This window comes from Macrosteles quadrilineatus, unplaced genomic scaffold, assembly GCF_028750875.1.
Source record: "Macrosteles quadrilineatus isolate MER2022 unplaced genomic scaffold, UCM_ALF_1.0 Scaffold_5__1_contigs__length_97177068, whole genome shotgun sequence".
Taxonomy (NCBI): Eukaryota; Metazoa; Arthropoda; class Insecta; order Hemiptera; family Cicadellidae; genus Macrosteles; species Macrosteles quadrilineatus.
In genome coordinates this window covers 48,991,081-49,018,714 of record NW_026542598.1, presented here as the reverse complement: position 1 = coordinate 49,018,714, position 27,634 = coordinate 48,991,081, and the positions used below count along the sequence as shown (strand labels likewise).

At 39.3% G+C, this 27,634-nt stretch overlaps 1 protein-coding gene across 2 annotated transcripts in view; it reads left to right on the top strand.

Annotated features, from left to right (window-relative positions):
* The window catches only part of LOC128994484 (mitochondrial inner membrane protein OXA1L-like), a 35,705-nt gene that overhangs the window by 6,073 nt on the left and 1,998 nt on the right, over positions 1-27,634 (top strand). The window contains exons 2-12 of one of the 2 annotated variants that reach the window (XM_054419069.1): positions 8,439-8,693; positions 9,343-9,435; positions 10,232-10,351; positions 10,457-10,543; positions 10,656-10,751; positions 11,623-11,752; positions 12,429-12,572; positions 20,083-20,168; positions 21,144-21,308; positions 23,985-24,092; positions 25,416-25,581. In XM_054419069.1, coding sequence (XP_054275044.1) covers positions 8,439-8,693; positions 9,343-9,435; positions 10,232-10,351; positions 10,457-10,543; positions 10,656-10,751; positions 11,623-11,752; positions 12,429-12,572; positions 20,083-20,168; positions 21,144-21,308; positions 23,985-24,092; positions 25,416-25,581 — 1,450 coding nt within the window. The remainder of the gene's footprint in view (positions 1-8,438; positions 8,694-9,342; positions 9,436-10,231; positions 10,352-10,456; positions 10,544-10,655; positions 10,752-11,622; positions 11,753-12,428; positions 12,573-20,082; positions 20,169-21,143; positions 21,309-23,984; positions 24,093-25,415; positions 25,582-27,634) is intronic. The other variant, XM_054419070.1, reaches the window with a different exon arrangement.

Below are 27,634 nucleotides of genomic sequence, written 5' to 3'. Positions count from 1 at the left end.
TTCTTAAATCTGTTTCAAAGTTCCTTTAGCGTCCCGAAGTTTGTCCCAGCAGACAGGTTTCTGCTGGACAAGTTCTGTCGAAGTTGGTCTAAGTTGAACACGTGAGGAAGTTTAAGTTTTAGTTTTTCGTTTTTTTGGCTCAAGGAGCAGTTTCACCTTTTTAGTTTCGTTTTTTTTGTTCGTTCCTCACCTGGACCACTTAGGCTAACTTGTTTTCTTATAATTTAGTAAATTCGGACTCTGTGGGAGTTAGGCTAGGTTAGGCCTATCTTGTACTAACCTTGTTTGTTACAGGTTGAAGATTTAACTCCGTAGGTAAGCGGAGTGACTACTTAGCTTACTTATTGATTCGTTAAGTTAGCTAGTAGTGTATCATTTAGATATTTGCCCACAGAGTCAAGTCAAAATTATTATTTTCCCCACAAGCCCTAGGCTAGAGTGGTGAGTTCTAGTTGGGTGTTTAGTAACCCGCAACGTTCGTCTCGAGCTCTGACAACCAGGGCTATCAAACTTAGGCTATCCGAATCACTATCGACTCCTGGGAAACTCCCCGCGACCAGACTAGGGCGAATCCTGGGATCCTCGTTTTATTACCGGTGGCGTAATTTCCCACTTGTCGTCCGCCAGGAAAATTACGTCACATAAATGGCGCCCGAAACAGTTGGACCAGTGACTGGATAGTCTGATAGTACTTGGTGAGCTCAAGCTAAGATCGCTGTAGCAGCTGACGGAGAGTTGTGAGATTTTAGCCTACGTTAACCGCTCTAGCCTTTCAAGTATTCGCCTAGGCCTACTGTTATTCTTTATTCTACGTTAACGTTCTAGCCTAGCATTTCTAGTTTATTAGGTAGCTTAGGCCTACGTATTTTCTGGTTTCGTCATTGTAGCCTATTGCTAGCCTAGGCCTATTGGTGTTTAGCGTTAAATATTTTAGCCTATTTGTGTGATAGCCTATTTATTTTAGGTAAAACGTTTACTTTACAGTAGCCTATTGCATTTTAGCCTTTTATTATTGGATTTTGGAGCAGTTTGGACTTGGTCCTATTTTAACAAATTTTCTGGGTTTTGAGTACCTAGTTGGGACTTAGGCTGGTAAAAAAAAAAAAATTTTTTTTTTTTAAAGTTGTTTTGTTTGGACTTACTTAGTGCTGTTTAACGTTAGGCCTGAATTTAAAGAGGCCTATTGTGGATTTTTCATAATTGTTAAGCAATTTCAGCCTTTTTAAATTGTTGTTGCCATTTGTTTGTTTTGTTGTGCACTAATACTTTGCAGCTATGCCTAACTCACTCCCTGAAGTCTCGACGCCAGGAGTTTTAACCACGGCTGGTGCAGTGGTGACTACGCCTTCTGTTATCCCGACCTGCTCGTGCGCATCGACGGTTACTACCACGTCAACGGTGTACACACGACCGGTGACCTCAACCGGCTATACCGCTCCGCTCCAACCCACGGAAGATCCTCGTGTTGGCTGGATACACGAGCTGTCCAAGCAACAGTTGATGGTGGAGACGGCGCGACACCATTTGCCGTCCCATGGTACAGTGGCGGAACTGCGCAAACGTCTCTGCACGTACTGGCGAGACAACGCTGGTACATCGTCTTCTCCAACCTCCCAGGAGGAGGTGTTCACGACTGGCCAGGTGTTAGATAACCAGGCCCGGACTTCAATGCATGAGCCTACTCTACACCAATCGCCTTTCGACTGCCGAACGGGGTCAACGCATCAACCTACTGCTTGGAGACCACCTGGTACCTATGGCCTAGTAGGCCTACCGAGGGCTACGTTCCAACGTCAGAGCCCACCTGCTGCGGTCACCTCGGCATCACATGAACCCTCACTCGCAGGACTAGAGAACTTGACTGACGCTCGACATGCCTTCGACTTCGCTCCGAGGTCTTCGCTCCCGGAAAATTCTGATGCCGATCCGGTACGTCACACTTTGGACCGCATGCGGCAGATGCTCGGCCTATCGCCCAATGCTGACATGCGCAGCCTAGAGCACACGTTAGCCGAGGTGTTGAACCTCGAACAGCGGGGCTCACGACGTGAGGAGGACTACGCCGAGCTTCCAGTCCACGGGATCGACCCGCTAACCTCCCGATACACAGTCCCGTCTCGGCCAAGGGATGGATATGGAGGTGTCCGGTCTTCGTATGTCCTACGGAGTGATGACCGACCTGATGACGTTGCTAAAACGTCGTCCGCCCTCTGTGACAAGGTCCGGAAGTGGAACTTGCGCTTCGACGGCAGACGAGATGCGGTTTCGTTTCTGGAGCGTCTAGAGGAGCTGCGCGAGGCCTACTCTCTGTCGCCAGAGGACGTTTTGAAGGCTTTGCCTTCGCTTCTACATGGCCAAGCTCTCCTCTGGTACAGGAACAACAAAATGATGTGGCGTTCCTTCCACGACTTTAGGCGGGCATTCGAGGTCCAGTTCTTCCCTGCAGGCTATCATCGACACTTGGATGACGAGATACGGAAGCGCACTCAGGGTGAAACAGAGTCATTTAAAGATTTTGTGATTGCTCTGACAACCCTGATCCGACGGAGCGGACAGTTCTCTAACCAGGAAACCATCGACCTGGTGTACTTGAACATGAGGCCGGAATACAAGTTCATGATACGACGTCATGACTTTGTCACGCTACCCGACCTCATCGAGCGAGCTGATGAATACGAGGAGCTGCTACGGGAGCGCAAGCTGTTCCGCCCTCCCCCTTCAGTCGCTCAAGCATTGGTGCCTGAGACTGCCTACACGCCCAGGCGTCGAACAGACCGTTTCGTCGATGTTGCGGTGATGGAATATCCGTTGCCTGACCGTAAACCGCAACCTACCTCGCCAAAGACCAGCCGCATTGGTGATTACCCTGCAAGGAGTGGGGGTAACCAGCCAAAGCATACGACAGCCACCGTTCCTAACAATAGAAACCGGGACCTACCGTCTACGAGCCCATCCCGACCATCGAGTAACCGCAACCCTCCAGTCTGCTGGAATTGTGATGCACGTGGGCATGTCTTCCGAGATTGCGATCGACCGAAGGTGTTGCGGTGCTACTACTGCAAACAAGTCGGAGTAGCCACTACGAGCTGCGGTTGTCGCGCGGGAAACGCCAGACGGACTCAGGCCGCAGGAGGTCGCCTGAGCCCACGTCCCGTGGCTGCACTACCTCCGAAGAATGGAGCTCATGGCTCCAGTACATAACGGCCTTCACTGAATCGGGTTCGGGCATAGTGAGGTCACGTGAGCCCGCAGCGCAGCCGCCTACGACCTCTACCGAGCTCAATTACGTGAGCACCTCGTACGTGTCGGCTGGAAAATCATCTGAGTCAACCGACATCCGACCTTTTATCGACACCTTGCTCCTGGGAAAGAGATTCCAAGCTCTGTTGGATACTGGAGCAGTTGTAAACCTCATCGGGGATGAGGTTGTTCGTCACTTCGACGAGTGTGGGGTAAAACCTGAGATATCTTCGGCGGACCTGAGGATGGCTGATGGTACACGTTGTCGGATTGAGACGAAGTACCACATCCCGGCCCAGATCTTAGGTGAAAACCTCATACTCGGAGCCTATTTTGTGCCTGGGCTCACCACGGACGTCGTATTGGGTATGAGGTGTATTCGAAACCTTAACCTCATACGAATAAACGTCAACCACGATGGCACTTTCGACACGACCACGACTCTTCCTTGTGCGACGGGCACACTGGAACCGCTGACGTCAACGGAAGAACGACATCTCCAGAATTTTCTCGAGAAAGAACTTCCTCTCTTCGATGCTGTTGTGGGACCCACGGCGTTGACTGAGCATGTCATCCGGCTCAAACCAAACGCTGTCCCGATCAAACAGCGCCACTACCCTCGTAACCCTGCAATGCAAGCGGTCATCAACGATGAAGTAGCTGCCATGCTGAAGGATGATGTAATCGAACCATCCGAGAGTCCATGGAGCTCTCCGATCGTGTTGATCCGGAAGTCGACTGGGAAATACCGCTTTTGCATTGACATGCGCAGGGTGAACGACTCCTCGATCAAGGACGCCTATCCTCTGCCTAGGATTAACGCCATCCTTGAGAAGCTCCGGCAGGCCAAGTTTATTAGTACCTTGGACCTGAAGCAAGGCTACTGGCAAGTGCCATTGGCCGTCGACAGTCGCCCCGTGACCGCCTTCACTGTGCCCGGCCTAGGCCTTTTTCAGTTCAAGGTCAGGCCGTTTGGCCTACACTCGGCCGGTGCCACCTTCCAGCGCCTTCTGGATAGAGTCATCGGGCCTGAGCTGGAGCCGAAGGTCTTCGCTTACCTTGATGACCTTGTGGTAGTGTCGACGTCTTTCGAGGAGCATCTAGAACTTCTGGGGGTTGTTTTTCGCCGCCTACGCGAGGCGGGCCTTCGTTTAAACCCCGAGAAGTGTCATTTCGCCCGTAGGGAGCTGAAGTATCTGGGACACATCGTGAGCCAGGATGGTATCGCCACGGATCCTGAGAAGGTCCGCGCCATTCAGGATTTCCCCGCACCCACGAACGTCAAGGGACTTCGCAGTTTCCTAGGCCTTGCGTCGTGGTATCGGCGATTCGTCGAGAAGTTCGCTTCGGTAACCATACCACTTCGAGGTTTGCTGAAGAAGAACGCCAAGTGGCTCTGGGGGCCCGAACAAACTAAGGCATTCGAAGCTCTGAAGCACGCCTTGGTGACGGCCCCGATTCTCGCCTGTCCCGACTTCAGCCAACCCTTCGTGCTCCAGGTCGACGCCTCGAATTATGGCCTGGGAGCAGCGCTAACTCAGAGTGTAAACGACCGAGAAGTGGTTGTTGCGTATGCCAGCAGGCTACTCTCTGAGGCCGAACAGAACTACACGACTACCGAGAAGGAGTGTCTCGCTCTCGTGTGGGCTGTTCGGAAATTCAAGGCTTATCTCGAAGGCTACCACTTCATTGCAATAACCGACCATGTCGCCCTAAAATGGCTGCTTAAGCTCAGTGAGCCTAGTGGGCGCCTGGCTCGGTGGGTAATGGAGTTACAGCAATTCGACTTCGAGATAAGGTACCGCAAGGGGACATCGAACAGAGTGGCAGACGCCCTGTCTCGTCAGCCGGTCCCTGAAGTGCCCAACCCGTCTGGTGAACCCGATCAACCTACGTTTGAGGTCGGAGTTTTAACCAGACGCGCTGCAAGGGAACAGTTGCGGTTACGACGCCTAACCGATGTGGAAGGTGACGAACCTTCACTCGGTGATGATCCGGCGGGTGACGTTATCGATCACGAAGCTCCTGGTCCGACGCAGCAGGAGACTGACGACCCATCTTCCTACGTGGACAACGATGGTAACCCGCCGGGCAGCCACAGTGCTTGGTATGACCGCCTTTGCAATCTGGTCAGTGAACACCCTGGGCGATACTCGAGATACCAGCTTCGCGACGGTAAGCTGTACCGTGCAGTCTCGAGGAAGGATCGACCTACAACATGGAGGGTGTGTGTGCCAAGCGACCAAGTATCCGTGGTGCTGCACGAAAACCACGACACGGCTACGGCAGGACATCTTGGGGTGAAGAAAACGTTAGCCCGAGTTGGTGGGGAGTACTTTTGGCCTAACTGGCGTCGTGAGGTGAAGGCCTATGTACGGTCTTGCGCCCAATGCCAGGCCTATAAAGTACCCCAAACGAAACCAGCTGGGAAAATGTACTTCCGACAACCCCAAGGACCGTGGTACGCAGTGTCTGCTGACCTGGTAGGCCCATTGCCTAGATCACAACGGGGTCAGCGATTTCTGCTCGTGGTGCAGGATACCTTCAGCAAATGGACGGAACTCGCCTCCATTGCGTCTGCAACCGCAAAGAATGTGGTGACAAAGCTGAAGGCTATCCTACTTCGACATGGAGCTCCGGATGTGTTGATTACGGACAACGGCACTCAGTTCGTCGGTAAACTGGTTCGAGAACTGGCTGCTGAGTGGGGCATCACGCTACAGACAACGGCCCCCTACAGCCCGCAGTCGAACCCAGTCGAGAGGCAGAACCGGGTGGTGAAGACTATGATTGCGCAGTTCGTGAAAGGCAACCATAGGTCTTGGGACAACCACCTAGTGGAGTTTCAGTACGCCCTTAACACAGCTGTCCACGACTCTACTGGATTCACTCCCGCGATGCTGTGTTTCGGACGTGAACTGAAGCCTCCCTGTGCCGTCCGTGGCCTTTCGCTTGAGGTGTCTGAAACTCCCCAAGGTCCCTCGTTAAGTGAGACCCATCGCAAACGACTGGATGAGTTTCAGCGTCTGATCGTGCAGACACACAAGAACCTCAAGGCTGCCTACGAGAGGCAATCGACATATTATAACCTCCGTCGTAGGGAGGTGACTCACGAAGTTGGCGCGCAGGTGATGAGAAGACTTCACATCCTGTCTTCCGCTGCGGACGCCATCGTAGGGAAATTAGCACCAAAATATCATGGCCCCTGCATTGTGGTCGGTCGTCGAGGTGCTAATCTCTACGAGGTACGAGACGAGGATTCTGCTGCGGTACACGTCGTGCACGTGAAAGACTTAAAACCTTTCTGTGCACGTGACTAATATGCAAGGATCCCGCAACCGCAGCAACGTATTGCGATCCGTTTGTTCATCAGTCCTTTCGGCCACGTCAAGCTGCCGACAAGCAGCCATAGATAACCCTCGTCCGGGGGGTGACGTATCATCGTGAGCAGCTCTTAACCGCGCGTCCGAGACTCCGAGCCTGCCGTACTACCCTACCCTCGTAAACCCCACGCCTACTCTTCACCTTTGGTTACTTTTCGCCCCGATTCGTTTTTGTTTAGACCTCTGAGGCAACCCGGCTTCGTTCGCTTTTCGTCGTCAACACCCTGGAGCCGCCGGACTAACGGGGTCCGGCATCAGCTTCTGTCAACTTTTCTTGCCCACGATCCTACTGATGATGTGTCACCTGCAGGAAAGCTCAACAGCTTTTTTTCTTTTTCTCGTTTTTCTTTTTTTTCGTTCCGAAGTGTGGAGGGGGTGTAACGGGTCAAATGTGTAGGGGGTAAAATAACGGCTAAACCACGAAACTTAAACAGCTGAATGTAAGCTGTTGTTGTGCCCTAGTCGCGACGCTAAACTGACATCGCACCTAACCTCCAATTCCAAGACAGCAGACGACGTTGGTGTCAGTTTGGTTGTTTGGTTGTTCGACTGCGTCTGAGGGCGGGCTACGGGAGAGAATAAGAGCAGCTGATCCACTTTGTGAGCGAGGCAGCTATAAAGCATGTTAAAGCTGTCATACGCCTGCCTTTGCTGACACGGGACTCAGCTGACTCTGTTTGTGCTGACCAATCAGGAAGCGTTTTAACTTTCGTCTCGATTCTGAGACGAAGGTGAGGGAAGAAGAAGAGTTGTGGAGGAGAGTTGTCATTCGTATTCCCGGCATTTCGCGAGTTCGTTCGTCTTCAATTTGAAGAGTTTTTGTTTTCGGTTCGTCGCTTAAAAGTTAGCCTACTTTAAGTTCGTGGTGCATCGAGTGCGCAAAAAGTGTTCCACAGTATTATTACTTCGTTTGGTAAGTTGCGTAACACTTGGACAACTTAGGTTTTTCTTTCGAATACTTCTCCGTCACTTGTGTTTCGGCAGAACTTTGTCGAAGTTCATAGGCTAGGCCTGATTCGCAGACCTCGTCATACGCTTTAACCAACTCATTTAATTAAAGTATCGGAGTTGGTGACAGATCATTTCGATTAACGTTTCATAATCCGTATTTGGGACTTACTTTTTAATTCTTAAATCTGTTTCAAAGTTCCTTTAGCGTCCCGAAGTTTGTCCCAGCAGACAGGTTTCTGCTGGACAAGTTCTGTCGAAGTTGGTCTAAGTTGAACACGTGAGGAAGTTTAAGTTTTAGTTTTTCGTTTTTTTGGCTCAAGGAGCAGTTTCACCTTTTTAGTTTCGTTTTTTTTGTTCGTTCCTCACCTGGACCACTTAGGCTAACTTGTTTTCTTATAATTTAGTAAATTCGGACTCTGTGGGAGTTAGGCTAGGTTAGGCCTATCTTGTACTAACCTTGTTTGTTACAGGTTGAAGATTTAACTCCGTAGGTAAGCGGAGTGACTACTTAGCTTACTTATTGATTCGTTAAGTTAGCTAGTAGTGTATCATTTAGATATTTGCCCACAGAGTCAAGTCAAAATTATTATTTTCCCCACAAGCCCTAGGCTAGAGTGGTGAGTTCTAGTTGGGTGTTTAGTAACCCGCAACGTTCGTCTCGAGCTCTGACAACCAGGGCTATCAAACTTAGGCTATCCGAATCACTATCGACTCCTGGGAAACTCCCCGCGACCAGACTAGGGCGAATCCTGGGATCCTCGTTTTATTACCGGTGGCGTAATTTCCCACTTGTCGTCCGCCAGGAAAATTACGTCACAACACATATCATTTTAATAATATATTCTTGTGCATTTTCTTTTTCAGGTTGACAGTGCAGCCCATCTACATGTTTGCTGTCTTCGAAACTTAAAACTCCCTTCAAGAACAAATGAAGTTAGACTTTTAAATGGTTACGTATCAAGTTCCTTTGGTTCTATTTTGCAAGCGAGACATGAAAGCACAACCAGCTCAAAGGTGACAGAAAAATCAAATGAGAGGTTAGCAGAATTGGACCCGATTCCAGAACCTCCCACTGCTGTCACATCGTCAGCCCCTTCAGACATAACGAGTTCTGTTCAGGTGCATAAGTTAGTTATATTTAAGTTACGTAGTGTATTGTTTAAACTAACCATACGGTTGGCCTAAACTACTAACTTCTAACAAAACCATGGACCGATTTTACCCTCCTATTGTAACCTATTACATTTTTAATAAAAAACATCTTGAGACAGTACAATCTAACACTTTTGGGATTAAGAGTCTTTGGAGCCTAGACCTTATAACTCATAAAACAATTACTAAAGTTGGAAGAAAATTTTATAATCTCACAGTTCATTAGATATTTAAATTCCTACCCACTTTGGTAGGTGTACCTATTTGAAAAATATTTTGAGATGGTTAATAACTCTTCAGCAGCTGTTTGAAATTAACAAAATTAATATTGTTCTTATGGCCGGAAAATCGAAGATAGTTGTTAGCCTTCATGGACCCCCTTGGGAATACAATTACAAAACTTCAAAAGAGAGTGTTGGTCTAACCAAAAATAATGGGTTGAGTTACCAAACGTAATAATCTTATTAACTAATAAGTAAACAAATGGCTTTTGTAAACTTTTTTTGATTAGAAGTTGAAATTAGACTTATCTTGCTTGGCTGAATTATTATTTGAAAGGGTTATAATGTGTTAATGTGCTGTTCTTTGAGACTAATTGGAGCTGTTAACCTCTCAGTCTAGCAGATTTACAACTGACTCCTCATCAATAGAGAATAGCTATGATTCTGTCTCAAATACACTTCCAGAAGTCTACAGGGTCGCTATGGAGGTATGGAGGATGAATTTTGATTCTTCAATGTTAGCAATTTCCGTTGACTTCACTTTCATTTTCAGCTCCTTTCAATTGTTTCTTTTTTGTTCAAGTTCTTTTTCAAACTGCATGTCTTGCTCTTTTTGGTAGTCTTGTTAGCTGTATTGTTTTATATTTTGTTGAGACCCTTCCTTTTTTAGATTACAGGTACTTCACATGCACGGTGGTGATAAGTTAGTTGTTTTTATTCTTATTCGTTTTCAATAAAAATGTTTGAGAAATGTTTAGTTATTGAGCTGTTAACTATTCTGTGTTTCAAAACAAATCACCTTTAAACACAGACAGTTCTATGCAGATTACAGTCGTACCTTCCTTTAATAGACTTAAATGTGAGTGGTTTATGTTTATACTATGTTAGATTCTAAACTTTTCCAAATTTTCCCAACTTAGCCCATAGCGGTAATTAAGTGCGGTAATCATTATCAAATATGTTACAATCCGAGTAGTGTTGCCTTCTGATAATTTAACTCTGAGTAATTATGATTCAATGATGATTGATGATAGTTATGATCAATGAAATGTATTGAGTTTACAAAATTTGATTACATTTACATCACTTTTCCTACATGTGATGTTTGATAAGTTAGGCCATTCCTTGTTGAACGACCAAGTTTCGTTATACAAATTAATTGTTTTTGCCTGCTGGAAATAAATTCACAATCATATCTGTAGTTCCTCAGGTTTTAGAGGTTCTCTAGTTCTGAGAGTGACACATAATCAGGTCACTGTGATCTGTAATTTTCCTACTGTTCAGGTGTTTTCAAGTTTCCCAGCGGAGGAAGATCTAGCAGTGGCTCGTCCTTCCAAATCTTCCTCTGTAACAACAGTTGAATCTTCTGAAACAGGACCAGATATCTACAAGACTGCGATGGAGGTAGCTTAACTTTCTCTCGGTGTTGTGAGTTGTGGCTCGGTTTTACACAGTCTTAGGTGTTTTGTGTACTGGTGACCAGTTTATACAAATTCTTCATTTTATTAGATCTGGTGTGATCCGGCTTCTTCAACATCGGATCATGGAACATTAGACGTCGGAAATGTTGCGTTTGAAGCAGCCAGTTCTCCAAAGGTATTTAATATTTCATTGGATTTTGGAAATCAATTTGCAAAATTTGTCCTTCTCATTTTGTTTCTGTTTTCTTAATAATGTTTATTGAGTTGTCTTTCACTTTGTACACAAGCTGCAAGGAGAACTTTCTTCGGAGTCTGGTTATGTCAGTGCATTAGACTCTCTTCCAGATCCGCCAGCTGTGAACAGTCCAGTTTCTATGCTTGAGGTAACAATACAAACTTCTTCATAAAATACTTATTTATCATTGTGTTTATTTTTAAATAAAAGAAGTTTTCAACTATTGTTAAACCCAACTAGGCTAATGGGTGTAAGTTATAACTCGGATGTAAACAGGTGAAGCTTGATTCCACTTTTTGGTCAGAAATCCATCTGCTAGGATATAAATAGTTAAGGTAGATTCATTACCTGTGGATTGATTATGATGTTTGAGTACTAAATACTATTTCTTACATGAGTTCAAAATAAAAAATGACCGTGGATACAATTACGTATAAATGACCCCCTATGACCACAAACAAATTTCAAAACGAGTTAAAGAGTTTTTTAATCCAATATTTTTTAATGAATTACCAACTGAAATATAAATAATATGTAGGTAACTAACTTAGTTTTAGAGTTTTAAAATCTAAACTAATCTTTTTAAATCTTGTTTAACTGTTTTAAATTAGGCCTACTTATTATATTATCGTTAAAGTTTATAATTATTTAGTTTTAAAATGATTAAAAACATATTACTTATTGTGGATACTTGTCCAAAATTTTTACTTTTGTTAAAAGTTTTATTAAGATTAGGTATTATATACGCTACAGTTGCCATTGAAAAGTATAGGTAGCCTACATGTAAAAGTTAGAAACTCGAAACTGCTGTACAGTACTTAGGTAGAATTGGATCAGAAACAAGGAAGACATCAGTTGGGATAAGGGTTTAGCTTACTGACGACTAAGTACATTTCCATCCAACAACTATTTTCTTAATTTGCTGCAAACCTATTTTTCTGGCTTTTGCAACAAGTCATTAGGAACACTGTTGTAATATGTTGTGGTTTTCTAAATAACTATTGTCTGCATTTTTGCAGGGCTATGGACATGAGACTCCATTTTCGGAGCTTGGGCTTGGCGGATGGACCCCTCCTGGGATGGTCCAGACTTGTTTAGAGTATTTTCATGTAGACTTAGGACTACCTTGGTGGCAAGCCGTCGTTGCTGGTAATGTGGTTTGTATGCTTTCAGAGATTGTAAGGGCCATTATCATGTTACAATAATACTCTTAATAACCCAGATTAATATGGACCTGTTCAAATAAATAATCAATAAATCAACAGGAATCACGCTAAGTTTTAAATTTTGCTGCAAAAGGTATTATCTGATGCTACAAAGTTATTTAAAGGTATAATTTATTCCTTATCTCAATTGGTGTTTAGTTTCATGTATTGGAATTTTATTGGAATTTGTTTGTAAGGAAATGGTCCAAACCCTGGTCTTGTTACTATATAACATTGAGTTTATATTATGATAGCACCATTAATTGATAGCCCAATGAAAAATTGCATCTGGACGCTTGGACAAATCAACGACTCAGTTTTGAAAACAAGCACTATTATAACCACGGTTTAGTTTAGTTTTTGTCAAAACTATTAAAAACTAAAGTTAAAACCAAATCTGACTTACATAATGACTCAAAGATTAAGAATATACAAGGTAAAATATTCTTGTATTAACATTTTTATCTTTTGGCTCAATGATTAAGGACAGGTAGGTGGTAGGTGCAGTTTTAATCAATAAGCTTCTGATTTTTCAGAAAATCAAACTAATAATCTTTCTTTACTTCTATACTTACCAAATTTACCTTGAGCGCCTGTCTAAAGTAAATATGATTTTTCAGGTACTATACTAATCAGGTTAATGCTGTTTCCCATAGTCATTGCGTCCCAAAGAAATATTGCAATATTGAATAATAATATGCCTCAAATGACACACATTCAAGCAAAAGTTACAGAAGCAAGGCAGCGGGGAGACAAGTTGGAAAGTGAGTATAATTTATTTTACCATTCCTGATAAACAACAATATATATTGACTCCAGTAGTTACACAGCATAGAAAATAAGGATAGTCTTTGTATGTTGAAAAACCTGTGTCATTTCAAAACATTTGACTATTTGTTTAATATTTACTAAAACTAGATGAGAACACTTTAAATTATCAAGTGCAATCACTATGTGTTAGTACGGCGAGTTTTAGTCATTGTCAGGGTGTCTAGTAGTCAGGAAAATCGGGAATTAGTAGTGAAAGTTTGAAATGATCTTAAAAAGGCGGAATTTAGTCTTAATTTTGTTGGCACAGTCGGGAGTTTTATGGACCATGTACAATCTAATAAAATACTCATAATTTTGCATTGATCGCACAAGACAATGATGATGTGTAAACGGCTGCAGAAAATGTTTTTGATTTTGCCGCAATCGCGCTAGATGATGATGTTTCCGTGACCGCGGGAGTTGATGATGATGTCTAAACGGCCTTGGGAAATAAACAGAATTTTGCCCACGATCGAAGAATGTGAATGAGTTGGCCGCGATCATGTAAGACGACGATGACATTTTTGTGACCACGGGAGTTAATGATGATGCCTACCTACCCCGAGAGATAACCAGAATGTTGTGATCGTGTAAGATAATGATAACATCTACAAGACCGCGAAGACAATGATAACGTGTACACGGCCGCACGATGATAACATTAACCTGACCGCGAAGACGATAATGACCATTTGTACACGGTCGCGGGATATGATCAGAAATTTGTGGCAATAGCTGGAGACGATGATAATGTCCACATGACCATGGGAGATATTCATGATTTGACACGACTGTAAGAGATAACCATAATTTTTTTGCAATTGCCTTAGACCATGAAAATGTTCACATAACTGTGAGAGATGTTCATGATTATACCGTGTTCGGGGGAGACGAAGATGATACCTACATGACTGCGGGAGATTATAAGAATTTTTCCGCCATTGCAGAAGACGACGATAATGTCCATCTGAGTGTAGGAGTTATTTATTGGTGATTTTGCCACGATTGCGGGAGTCATTCATAACGTTACCGTGACCAATCGGGAGACAATCGCAAAATGTTTCCGTGATTGAGCAAGATATTCAGGATTTTGCAGTGATCCCAAAAGTCGACTATGATGTCTCCACAGCTGCAGGAGATCACAATACTACCTTTAGTTTGGTATGGCTGAAAATATGATTCTGGCAAATCTCTAATTATAATAAAATTGTCTCTTTGATATTTTGTTATTAGATCATCATTTACGGTTGAATGGGTAGCTATTTTATGTGTTAAAAAGGGTAAAAACCCTAATTGGCTAGTTAGAATTTTTCATTGCTGCAATAATTTGTTCTTTACGTGAAAAACACCCCATTATCTCAACTAGTGTACATGTTGCTCAAAATCGAGCAATTGCAAAGAAGTAAAGTAGTTATTTAAAAACAAAAAACTTATTTAAAAACTAATAAAAGTCATAATTTCTGATGAGTTTAAAAGACTCAACTCATAGATTACGTACCTAACAGTTCCACATAATCACCATTTCTTGTAAATATTTTATCATTTTTCAAAAGCTGATCTAGTTTTTTAGTGTATTCTACAAATATTTCCCACTTATAGCCGCATTAGGTTGTCCATGTTGAGCTTCGTCAATGATAATGTAGTCTGCTTAGTACTACCCGTTGTCGCCAGTACGTTTACAAACTTCAGTCATTTTTTTATAACGATAACATTTTGTTTACATTACTTAAGAACTGCTTGATTTTCTGCTTAACCTCTCTATCACAATTATTTTATTTGCTTCAATTGGCAATAATTTGGCTAGTTACGTATACTCAATTATATACGTGTATACTTAATAGTTATATTTACCTGAAAAAATGAAGAATTGAAAGGCCTAATGTTCTTAAGATGGTTTTTTTGTTTCCCTTAAATGTGAATAATGCAAATCCTTCAATGAAAGTTTTATTAAGGTTTCTTGGATGTAGGCATATTATTCTCAAATCACTTGACTTTTATTAAAACATATATTTAATGTCCTTGTTGCACCAGTTTAATTTAGCCTTAGAGTGTTTTACTTTGCCAATCATCATAAAGTTAAGTCCGTGTTTCCTACAAAATAGTAACATTTCGGCTAACATTCTTGTTCATTGTTTGTGGGAATCTTTATATTGTAGGTGTTCTTCATTATATAGGAGGTGTCCAGGCTTTCTTGATTTTTTATATTGTAAATTAAAGTAATAAATATTTAATTCCAACAAAATCAGTAAATGTACCCAATGCGTTTTGTTGAATTTAAAAATAAATAGCAGTAACTAGTGTACCTGTTGCTCGAATTCGAGCAATTGCGAAGCATTACAGGCGACTCAAAGATTATGGAAATACTCACAATCTACACAACAGTTAGATATAATCAAAATCTTTTGTAAATATCTGATCTTTTTTAAAAAAGCTGACCTTGTTTTTTTAGTGTTTTCTACAAAATTTTCCCTCTCATAGCCGCATTAGGTTGTCTATGATAACGATTATAAATGAAAAAAAACATTATTTCTATTTCTTCTACTTTGTTGTTTTCTATGACTTTTTCTATGTTTCCATTGTTTGCAAATCGGTTATTTCAATGATTGCTCAAGAAATGTAGAACAGTGTTAATTCAGTTTTATTTTTAGCCTATATCAAATTGTCCAGGATTTCTCGCTCTTTTCCATTCTAATAATTACACCAACACATAACGATTATAAATGAAAAAAAAAACATTATTTCTATTTCTTCTACTTTGTTGTTTTCTATGACTTTTTCTATGTTTCCATTGTTTGCAAATCGGTTATTTCAATGATTGCTCAAGAAATGTAGAACAGTGTTAATTCAGTTTTATTTTTAGCCTATATCAAATTGTCCAGGATTTCTCGCTCTTTTCCATTCTAATAATTACACCAACACAAGTTTCATCTACAGATGCAATATGCCAACGAATATCACCTACGTACAATCTCCAAAAAGTGGTAAAAAAGGCAGAAACCAACCCATACAATAGATATAAGTTAACTCCAAAAGAAATAATTTTAAGAGTTACTGTGATATTAGGATTTTCCACTGATTTGGTAATAGAACATTATATTGCAAAACATGACACGATGCAGAAGAAAATACATTTTAAAATCAGAAAAACCCATTGCAAATACTCTACTTCATTTTGACAAATTCAATAAATCACAAGTTAAATATTAACATCTGTTGCATTAAAAAGTAGTATATAACTAGGTGGCGTTTGCAGAGGCATCCACAAAATTGAGCGGAGTCATCAGGGGTTCATACTATATTGTTTTTGTCATACTGCAGTAAAAACAGTCGTTTTTAATGCATGCGTTGGGGGTCTAAAGTAGCATTTTTACTCTTCAGGGAGTAAAGATCGTTTTAGCCTCTGTGGAGTAAACATCAGTTGTTGACAACTCAGTTGTAAATTTCTATTGTAAACGATTGCATGTATCGAAATATGTATCGATTTGTGTAATCATTTTAACCTACAGTCTACAGTCTCTTCCCATAGCATTTTAGCATTGCAGATACATACATTAATCCATTCCCACACTTAACACTGCTCACCTTTACTACTTCCTTCATCACCCCCTACGTCGTGGACCTGTTTCCCTCTCTTCCCATAGCATTTTAGGATTGCAGATACATTAATGTAATTGCCAAAGGCAGTTCCCATACTCTGCACTGCAAGCCTTACTACTTCCTTCACCATTTCCTACGCCATAGACCTGTTTCCTTCCCTTCTCGTAGCATTTAAGTATTAGAATTGACTATATATTGGTATATTGACTATATAATGGTATTAGATACATTTATCTAACTGCTCAAACGGTTCCCCCACTCTCCACTGCCAGCCTTTAAAACTTCCTTCACCACTTCCTACGTCGTAGGGCCTGTTTCCTTCTCTTCTCTTAGCATTTTAGGATTGAAGATACATTAATCTAACTGCCACAGACGGTTCTCACATTATGCTCATACTTTACTACTTCCTAAGCTACTTCCTACATCGTGGACCTGTTTTCATCACTTTCCATATCATTTTAGTATTTTAGATACGTTAATATAATTGCCACAAACATTGCCCACACTTCACACCGCTATCCTTTACTACTTCTTTCACCATTTTCTATGTCGTGGGCATGCTTCCATCCCTTCTCATAGCATTTCAGCATTGCAGATAAGTTAATCTAACTGCTACAAAGGGTTCCCAGTTCCCACACTCCACACTGCTCACCTTACTACTTCCTTCACCTCTTCTTACGTCGCGGGCCTGTTTCTTTCTATTCCCATAGAATTTTAAGATTGTAGATACCTTAATCTAATCGTCATAAACAGTTCCCACACTCCGAATAGCTCGCCTTGACTACTTCCTTCACCACTTACTACGTCTCGGACCTGTTTCCCTCCCTACCCTTAGCATTATTGGATTGCAAATACCTTAATCTATTGGTTAAAAACATATCCCACACTCTGAACAACATTTCCTTTACTACTTCCTTCGCAACTTCCTACGTCACCGACCTGATTCCCTCCCTTTCCATAGCATTTTAGGATTGCATATACCTTAATCTAATCGGCATAAACAGTTCCCTCACTCCGGACAGCTCACATTTACTGCTTCCTTTACCACCTCCTACGTCACGGACCTGTTTCCCTCCCTTTCCATAGCATTTTAGGATTGCAGATACCTTAATCTAATGGTCATAAACAGTTTCCACACTCCGGACAGCTTGCCTTGACTACTTCCTTCACCACTTCCTCGTCGCAGACCCCTTTTCCTCCCTTCCCATAGCATTTTAGGTTTAAAAATACCTTAATCTAATGGTTATAAACAGATTCCATACCCCGAACAGCTCGTCTTACTACTTCCTTCACCAATTCCTACGTCTCGGACCCCTTTTCCTCCATTTCCATAGAATTTTAGGAATGCCTTTAATATTACCTTTATCTAATCGTCATAAACAGTTTCCACACTCCGGACAGCTCGCCTTGACTACTTCCTTCACCACTTCATACGTCGTGGACCTGTTTTCCTCCCTTCCCATAGCATTTTAGGTTTGTAGATACCTTAAGCTATTGGTCATAAACAGATCCAACACTCCAGACAACTCGCCTTTACTACTTCCTTCACCACTTCCTACGTCACGGACCTGTTTTCTACCTTCTCATAGCATTTTAAGTTTGTAGATACCTTAATCTAATCGTCATAAACAGTTTCCACACTCCGGACAGCTCGCCTTGACTACTTTATTCATCACTTCCTATGGCGCGGACCTGTTTTCCACCCTTCCCATAGCATTTTAGGATTGCAAATACCTTAATCTAATCGCCTTAAACAGTTTACACACTCCGGACAGCTCGCCTTGACTACTTCATTCATCACTTCCTACGTCGCGGACCTGTTTCCACCCTTCCCATAGCATTTTAGGATTGCAGGTACCTTAATCTAATCGTCATAAACAGTTTTCACACTCCGGACAGCTCGCCTTGACTACTTCATTCATCACTTCCTACGTCGCGGACCTGTTTTCCACCCTTCCCATAGCATTTTAGGATTGCAAATACCTTTATCTAAGGGTCATAAACAGATTCCATATCCCGAACAGCTCGCCTTTACTACTTCCTTCACCACTTCCTACGTCGCGAACCTGTTTCCTTCCCTTCTAATAGCATTTTAGGATTGCAGATACCTTAATATAATCGTCATAAACAGTCCACACTCCCTACAGCTCGCCTTGACTATTTCCTTCACCAATTCCTACGTCGCGGACCCCTTTTCCTCCCTTCCAATAGAATTTTAGGAATGCCTTTAATATTACCATGGATAAAACATACTAGATATTACCTTTATCTAATCGTTATAAACAGTCCCCACACTCTGGACAGCTCGCCTTGACTACTTCCTTTACCACTTCCTACGTCGCGGACCAGTTTTCCTCCCTTCCTATAAAATTTTAGGAATGCAGATACCTAAATCTAATCGTCATAAACAGTTTCCACACTCCAGACTGCTCTCCTTTACTACTTCCTTCACCACTTCCTACGTCACGGACCTCAAGCTAGTGTCGTCATTTGATTATATTATGATCCATACCGTTTCTGTTCTAATATCTGTGGATTAATGCTATCAGCTATTTCTTTTCTACTGCATTCAAAAGTCAACAGCTGATCATATGTTTTTGTTTATGTGTCAAATACTGCTTCCATAAGGATTACATTGAAACTTTGAGACCCAGTGGGGCGGATTCCTGAGAGACTTTTTTAACGCCATATAGATGTTGGCACTCACCGATATGGTCTCTATCACCATGCAAAATTTGAAAACGATTGATTCATCCGTCTAGGAGGAGTTTGCGTATTACGAAATGCATAAGAGTCGACGTATAAGAGCTTCGCTCGCTCCGCTCAATTATGCACATGGTCGTAATGTAAACAAATCTGAAGAGACAACTTTAAAGGCTTCTGGGGCAGAGCCCCAAAGGAATTTATCTCGTTCCTCTTTTGATGGCTCATCTATAGACCAAGACCTTTCTTTAGAGACCCCTACCAAGTTTTTATGCCCAGCAGTTCTCTCAAATTAGCTGTGACAAAAACCCCTTTTTCCTCCATAAGAATAACATGGAATGGGAATTCAAAGGCCGCTGGGGCAGAGCCCCATGGGAAATCACCATGTTTCTCTTTTGATGGCTCATATACAGACCAAGACCTTTCTTTAGACACCCCTACCGAGTTTCTACGCCCAGCCGTTCTCTCAAAATAGCTGTGACAAAGAAAAACAGTTTCAAATTAATATATAGATTAAATTATACAGCTGATCAAAATGTAAACAATTATGTTCTTCATAAGGATAACATAGGAAATTTCAAAGCCACTGTGACAAAGAGACTTTTTTCAAAAATGTAAGGCCAGTTTGCAAATCTATGCGACACGCTCTTTCCAATGAGACGTCAATGGATAAAATCGGCTAAGAAATGGCAGAGGAGTTCAACCGACAAAGTTTCATGTAGCGTATTAATTATATAGATACTTGAGATACTGTGATATAAAGACAGGCGTCAGTATATTATATCCAATTCCATTAAACAATCTTGGTGAAACTAGGAAACAAATGTTATTAGTATCGAGAGTTGAGAAGAGATTTTTCATGTATCGGTATCGAGAATACATAAATTTTGGTATTGACATGTCACTAATTGTTGAAAAAGCTAGTTTTGAAAGGCTGGAAATAGTATTGAATTGTACAATGTAAATTAACTATGCACCCTGCATTGTCTAAAACACAATTTGTGTGTTATTAAAATTCTAATTCTTTAAATACAGAGATTTAAAAAGTTAAGTGTTTGTATTTAAATGATATGGTTATGTTTGTGTAATGTATTAGTGTTTGATCAACTTTTCATAACAAAACATGATGCTTTTAAAGATAAGTAACAAAAACCTTTTTTCCAGCCGCTAGATACACAGGCGAATTAATGAAATTCATGCAAGAAAAAAATGTGAACCCATTTAAAAATATGCTGCCACCACTGGTTCAAGTGAGTTATGAAATGCTTTAAAAATGTATTTGACTAGTCCTATTTATTTTATAACCGAGTTCGGTACTTTCCTGTTAAAGGGAACATTCATTATTACCGATGATTTTTTCTCGATATATCGATATTAACAAATTGAAACATATTAGCTGACAACTACGCGATAAACATTGTTCAGTATCAACATACAATAATGAAACGAATCTGTTCTAAAAAAAAAATAATCTAACATAACTAACCAAACTTGCTATAACATTTAAAAATTCCGTGTTTAACTTGCCTTTTCTATTATCAAACCCAAACGGAATTTTTAAATGGTCCAGCAAGTATGGTTGGTTATGCTAGGTTAGCTTAGAACAGTTTCATTTCTTAATCCATATAATAGACTATTTTCGCCTAAACAAGATCAGTTAGTAGTTGTTGTTTTGGTTTAAAGAATATTGTTTGTAATTAAAAATGGGTGACCTTAAATTTAATTATCTGTTTTGCAGAAATCTTATAAAGGTGAAAGTGTTCAACATACTAACTTTTAATTAATTTATTTAATTTAGACATAATTAAATAGCATTCTGTGTTTTCATCCATTCCAGCGCCTTCACACGGGCCGCGAGGACAGTTGTTGCTACCTGCATGACTGCAGACAATGTTTTTGAAATATGTTAGTAGAGAATTTCTATTGATCGGTCAAGTGCCAGCTTAGCTGGAACTACCTGTAGATATTTTTTCAGCTTTACTTACCCTTTTTGTCTGGTATGTATCCAGTACTGGACAGGTACGATGACAAATATACACACAATGTTCTTAGATATCAGGTCTAGTATGACCTAAATAACAACCCATTTCTTCAGGGTTAGGAAACTTATTTTTATCCCGCACAAAAGTGATTGCTGATATTTACCAATAAATCTTACCTCAACGTTAAAGCAATTTAACCAAAGTAATAAGCAGTGAAATACATTTTTGACATTTGTTTTACAGGCACCAATTTTTATCTCAGTATTCATGGGAATGCGGAAGATGGCTAATTTACCAGTGGAAAGTTTGAAAACTGGAGGAACTCTGTGGTTTACGGACCTCACTGTGCCAGACCAGTTCTACATGTTGCCGATCATCACTAGTGCCACATTGTTTTGTACCGTCAAGGTATTGTACATTTTTGAGTGAATATAGGTTCATAATGTAACACAGGCAGCAAGAGCTTAGGTGTAAGGGGAATTTTTTGTTAGGCTAGCTAACAAGGGGATACGCCACTATCTGTAGGCCATATTTTTAATTTTTTTTACATTTTCCAAAAGTTGCATTTTTAGATAGGCCATTTAAATGTGAACATTTAGCTAAAATTGTTTGCCAATCTGACAACTCCTTCTAGTATAAAAAAAATAAAATATAAAACGCCGCAACCAGCAATTTAACAAAATTTTGGACTATTTTTTTTTTGTTACTGATATTTACACTTTTAATTGTGTATCATAATTATGTATTATGAAGGTATAAAGTAGGGTACATTTATTTAAAACAAAATAAGTACTTTGCTATTTTTATATATAATATAAAATAATACATTAGTGTAGTTATGGGAATTTTTCACCTGCCAACCACCTGTTACATCACCTGCGATTATCTCAATACAGTGTTTTTTAGGTTATTATTGTACAAAAGTTTGAATAACTCCGTTAGTACTATACTTATAGTATTCAAATTTTCACCAGATCTTCTTTATATAGTAATAAAGGATTGTGTGTATAGTAAGCCCTATAGCATTACATTTACTAAAAATATTTATGTTTACGCAAAAATTTTAAAAAAATTTTCAGCTTTTTTATATTTTGAATAAAAGGTGTCCTAAAAATGTTGTTTTTTTAGTTACCATAACGATTATACACAGAATTACTCATTATTTCATCCTGAATCAGGAAATAAATAGAATATGTCATTCCGATCAGTAGTTGAAAAGTTATTCTCAATAACGAATTCTTAAAAATTTTGGTGAAAAAAACTAAAAACTCATATAAATTTAGTAAATAAGTTATAAATTCAATATTTTTGTACCTAAATCTTCTAATTAAGTCTAGTATAAACAAAATATACTAACTAGGTTGACAAAAATAAAATAATAAAAAAAAAGTTGGAGATAGTGGCGTATCCCCACTATCTCCAATTATTTTATTAAACCTGAATGGAAAGAGTTCCCCTGTCACAGGAGAATTAAGAAGTTGTTAAACTAGGCAGCTATATTTAAACTAACACTCGTTCATTATCAAAGGTCAAAATATGTGAATTTTTAAAAATCAATGTGAGTATTACAGCACCACCTTTCAACCTTTATGAAAATACTAACTTATTAGGTTTAGCGTTGGGCCGTTGGACTGTACTCTTAATTGGACAGGTCACGTTGATAAAGTCTGCTCTAAAATAAGTTCTGGGATCTTTGCTATAATGCGACTGTCAACTTTCTGAGATTTGAAAACAATTAAATCGGTTTATTTTGTTTATTATTCAGTAATTCATTCACATATAACGTATGGCATTGAAGTCTATGGCGCTACTTCAAATTTTAACATGAATAGAATTTTATGTTTGCAAAAAGAAATCCTTAAGAACTATGTTAAAACTAAAATATGACACTCCTTGTAAAACTTATTTTTCAGAATTAGGGATAATGACAGTTTTGAGTTTACAGCCTTTATATTTTTAACATTATTCTCTATATGTGATTATGACATTATTCTCTATATATAGGGCCGACAAGAGGTCCCTTTTCTGAAGCAATTTTTACGACATGCTTCAATAAAACAATTATTCAAATTAAAACTAATGTGATTTAAGAAATAAATTTGTATTTCTTTCAAAGAGGACATTATAAGCTTTCTTTTGATACCAAAATCGTTTCTTGAATACGAAAAACACCATTTTTATGCATATTTGAAATTTTCAAAACAGTTTTTCTCAAAATGACCCTTTTCCATAAGAAAATTTTTAAGTCCTATAACTTTAACAAAAAAAAAAAAAATAATAATAATGCGTGGTACTTGCACAATCGATTTGGAATTTAATAAGGAATTCAAATATATAACTCAAAATCAAAAATTAAAAATAAAATAACCTCTGGCAATTTTAAAAATGTTTTAAAATCTTTTTTAATTGATGGTGCATTTTATAGTTTTCCAAAAGTTAGTCATTAAGTTTAGTAATAGTTTTATATTAACACCATTTATGTATATATATTGTAGGAGGCTATATAAAAATGAATGCATTTTATTTTGATTTGAGTAGTAAGCCTGTTAAGAAGAAAAAACTGATAATTGCCGAGTAATAGGTAGTGGGACTTGTATTAAAACTGATAGGTTATGATTTTTTTACACGGAAGATACCCGTGACTGAACCCCCAAACCGTATTGTATTCTACAATGGTTTTTTTTTTTTTTTTTTTAAATGAGAACATAGGTATCCATTCAAACAACAAATTAAGGTTATATTTTGTGATAACAGAACGTAAGGTACTTTTCATAAAACCAAAATGTAATTTTTCAAATCCATATTTTTAGCCCCTGAGCTGTGATATAAATAAAAAATTGTTTTTACCTTTGTCTACAGCTCAATCAGTTGAAACTTCCGTTACGGCCGTTTCGGCATTAACATGCCATCATCAGAAGTCTTCGGCTGAAGCATTATGTTTCTACTGTGACGACGCTGCTTCAGCCGAAGACGTCTGATGATGGCATGTTAATGCCGAAACGGCCGTAACGGAAGTTACAACTGATTGAGCTGTAGACAAAGGTAAAAACAATTTTTTAGTGTAATTTTTCCTTTTCTGTTTAGATTGGAGCTGAAGGCACACCTTCCACAAGCCAAAACTCACATCTGCTCAAATACTTAATGATGGGACTACCTTTGATTGTGTTCCCATTTACGATTAGCTTCCCTGGGGTAAGTATACTGCTTACAAAATAGTCAATTACCGTCAATTTACTGTGCTAAAGTAGAGGTTTGTCTCAGTTAGCCAATCTAAATTGGCCAAAGCAAGGTTTTACAGCGAGGAAAATTGTAAAAATAAATCTGTAAATCTATATTCAATCACTGCCACTAAGTGGTAGCAACTTGTCCCGAAATACTATTTTTGAGTATTGTATACCTTATTTTGTTTGTAGAGTACGAAAATGTAATAGACCTACTTGGTTTTTATCTTGATTAGGTTTTAATCTATTAACCTCAAAACAGCTTGCCAATTCAAACAAAGTTTGACTGGTTTTATGCTCTAATTCACTATAGGACTTAGTTTTGGTAACTACAGTTGTGTCATCTGCATATAGGATGATTTTTGATTTTATCAAACACTTCTTGGTCACAGGTTAATCATTTATATATGAGTATAAAAAAATTGAAGAGGTCCTTGAAGTAGAAACTAGTGGAACATAAATTTTAATATTTTCTTTAGAAGGCTTCAATATTTTCTGGATTTCTAAATATTATTCATGTAGCCTAATCAATTTTTTTCCGGTTAACATCATGTTATTAGCGAATAAGACCCTGGACCGATTTACTTTTTTGTTTTGAGGTCCCTAGAGGCCAAAAACACCATTTGTTCAAATTCATATATATATTATATAGGCCTATGTGTGTGTTGGTTAGCACCATAATTCGAGCAAAATGATCCGATTTTAATGAAATAAAGGTAAACCTACATTTGTTCAAACAAGTTTGCGAGCCAGCATGATCAGACTATGGGAACGGGAGTTTATGGGGGATTTTACGGATTAAAAATTAGTTTTTCCTATTTTTGAAAAAAAATTTGGCATTTTCTTCCCTAACTATTTTGTAGAGCTTAAAAACAAATAATTGAGTATATTGAAGTCAGAATTGTTATTATGAGCCTAACACAGAAAATATTCCAAACAGTTTTAAATTTAAAATTCCCATGTTATTCTTATGGAGAATAAGTAAAACTGTTGCAGTTTGCTTGTTTATGAACATATTTTAACCAAATTTGGAAGTTGCATTTATTTCTTACTAAACTATTACCATTTTACAAAAAATAACACCTCTCTACCCTCCCTGTTGCAGCAAACCTAAACTCATTAAACTGTTTGTTAAAATGTTGTTGTTTTAAGGAACTACCATCATAAATAAAAATACATAAGTTAGTTGGGAGTCATTAAGCTAGAATCTTTTCTATTTACTGGACAGGAAAATATAATAAACCCAGTGTTACTTTTAGAATATTTCATTTATTAACTTCAACTTGTATTTCAGCTTATGCTCGTATATTGGACAACTTCAAACTTCTTATCATTGGTGCAAGTTGGAATACTCAGGATTCCTAGAGTGAGAGAATTCTTCAAGATTGAACAATTGGTAAAACATACACCAACAAATCTGGCCATAAAAGACAAAGGATTCGTTGGAAACGTAAAAGAATGTATGTGTTCAAAATTCATTAAAAAAGTGGTTTTTCTATTAATCAAATTTTCCTATTGCAGAATTTTTAATAAAATAATATTGTTGTCACACAAAAACAGATTATTTAGCCTACCTGTTAAAAACTGTGCAAATAAGTTTAAATTCAGGCTGACTTACAAAACAGGAATAAAATATTAACTGTATCCATTTGACCTCTAATAATCTATCATTATGTTTAGTGATGTAAAATACCCAGGTATTTAAAACTCGGGGTAAATACCCTGGGTATTTACCCGGGTAAATACCCAAAATCAATAAATACCCGGGTATTTTGGGTATTTAAGAAATCGATTGAAATTCATTTTTATCTACCCCTAGGATGTTATTGTTATCATTACATGATAAATTAGGATAGTCTATTTCACCTTTTACAGTAACTTGAAGCTTTGCAGAATTGCTAGTACCTTTTATTTAATGATTTAGCACTTGTTTTTATGAAATCAAGACAACACCTCATCAGAGAAATAGTGAACCTAAATCTACTTCTACTGTTATTAAATTATGATAGTTAAAATTTGTATTGTGTAAATGGTTTGGAAGGCTAGACCTGTGCTCGCTGGGCTAGACAGACCCCAAGGCCTGATTGATATAGGCAGAATGGCAGAATACTGAATGTACAGTAGACTCCCTCTTATACGGACTCCTCGGGACCGAGGCTAGTCCAGATAACGGGTTTTCTGGTTAAACCGACGTCCCCAAAAACTTGTTAAAACAGAAACCGTGTACGGGTACTGTCATATTCGACTTTAATTTAGGAGATCATTGTATTTAGATACGTGATCACTGGTCTCAAATCTTTCCCACGAGAACAGTCGTTTCAGTACCGCTCACTTCTTGCCAATCTAGTCAGGTTAAACCAATGGGCTGATAAAAATTGTTCGGTTAAAAGGTGTCCGGATAAGAGGGAGTCTACATTAAACTTTTCTGTGTTACCGCTTAGTTGGGAACAATAATATATTTGGATAAACCTATTAAAAAATGTATCTCCTGTTTTTTGGTCTAACTTAGGGCCTATAATATAATTTTGAAAGATTTATTGTGCTATAGATTCAAATTTTTTGTATCACAAGTTTATGAAATTAGTTTTTTTTTTTATAAGTTTACCAACAAAAGATCTAGAACAAAAATATTATTAAATCCTGCCATCCTACAGATTGAATTTTAATTATTTTCTTAAGTTGTTTACACATAGGCCACTACTAGGCTAAATTTTCCTGTCTTTCTAAATAATAATTATTACTTTACAAATTATTTTTCTTCACTTTTAATAAAAAAAATTCATCTATCTATCATAGAAATTAAAAAATCATAAGTAGTCAGGACCAGTGCAACCATGCGACCAGGGTATTTATGCCGATTATGCTTTATGCTCAGACCTGGGTATTTATGGCGATCATACCGAGAAGTAAAATGCTAGTAGTGACCATATGAAATTTTGTTTAACACATTTTATTATCATTTTGCTATCCTTGCAAGGTAATGATTGCAAAAAAACATCTCAATCTTCTCTAACTTTAATACAAATTATAAATACCCAGTTTTTGGGTATTTACCCGGGCCTGGGGTAAATACCCAGGTAAATACCCAATTTATATTTACCTACCCACTGGGTATTTACCCGGCCCACATCACTAATTATGTTATTTTGTAGCTCAATGTGTAACCCCACTTGGGGGAGTGAGCTGGTCTAGTGGTAGAGAGTGGGACTTTGGCCCCTGAGGTCCCAGGTTCAAATCGCCAATCAATTTTATCCAAGTGATAATGCCGTGACCCCTAGGTCTAGCCTGAAGTAATGTGAAAAACTATCCCAGGCTAGTGCCTAGCGCCATAGGACAAAAAAGAGGTGTAACACCAATCATTTAACCCTCCGAGTGTCATGCGTCGCTGCAGCGACGCGTAACGCACTTTGTATAGTGTCGTGCGTCGCTGCAGCGACTCGCGAACACTGTTTACGGCGAAGGCTCTATGACTAACTGAATCGGACTGTACTGGATTGAGTTAGGTATCGTTCT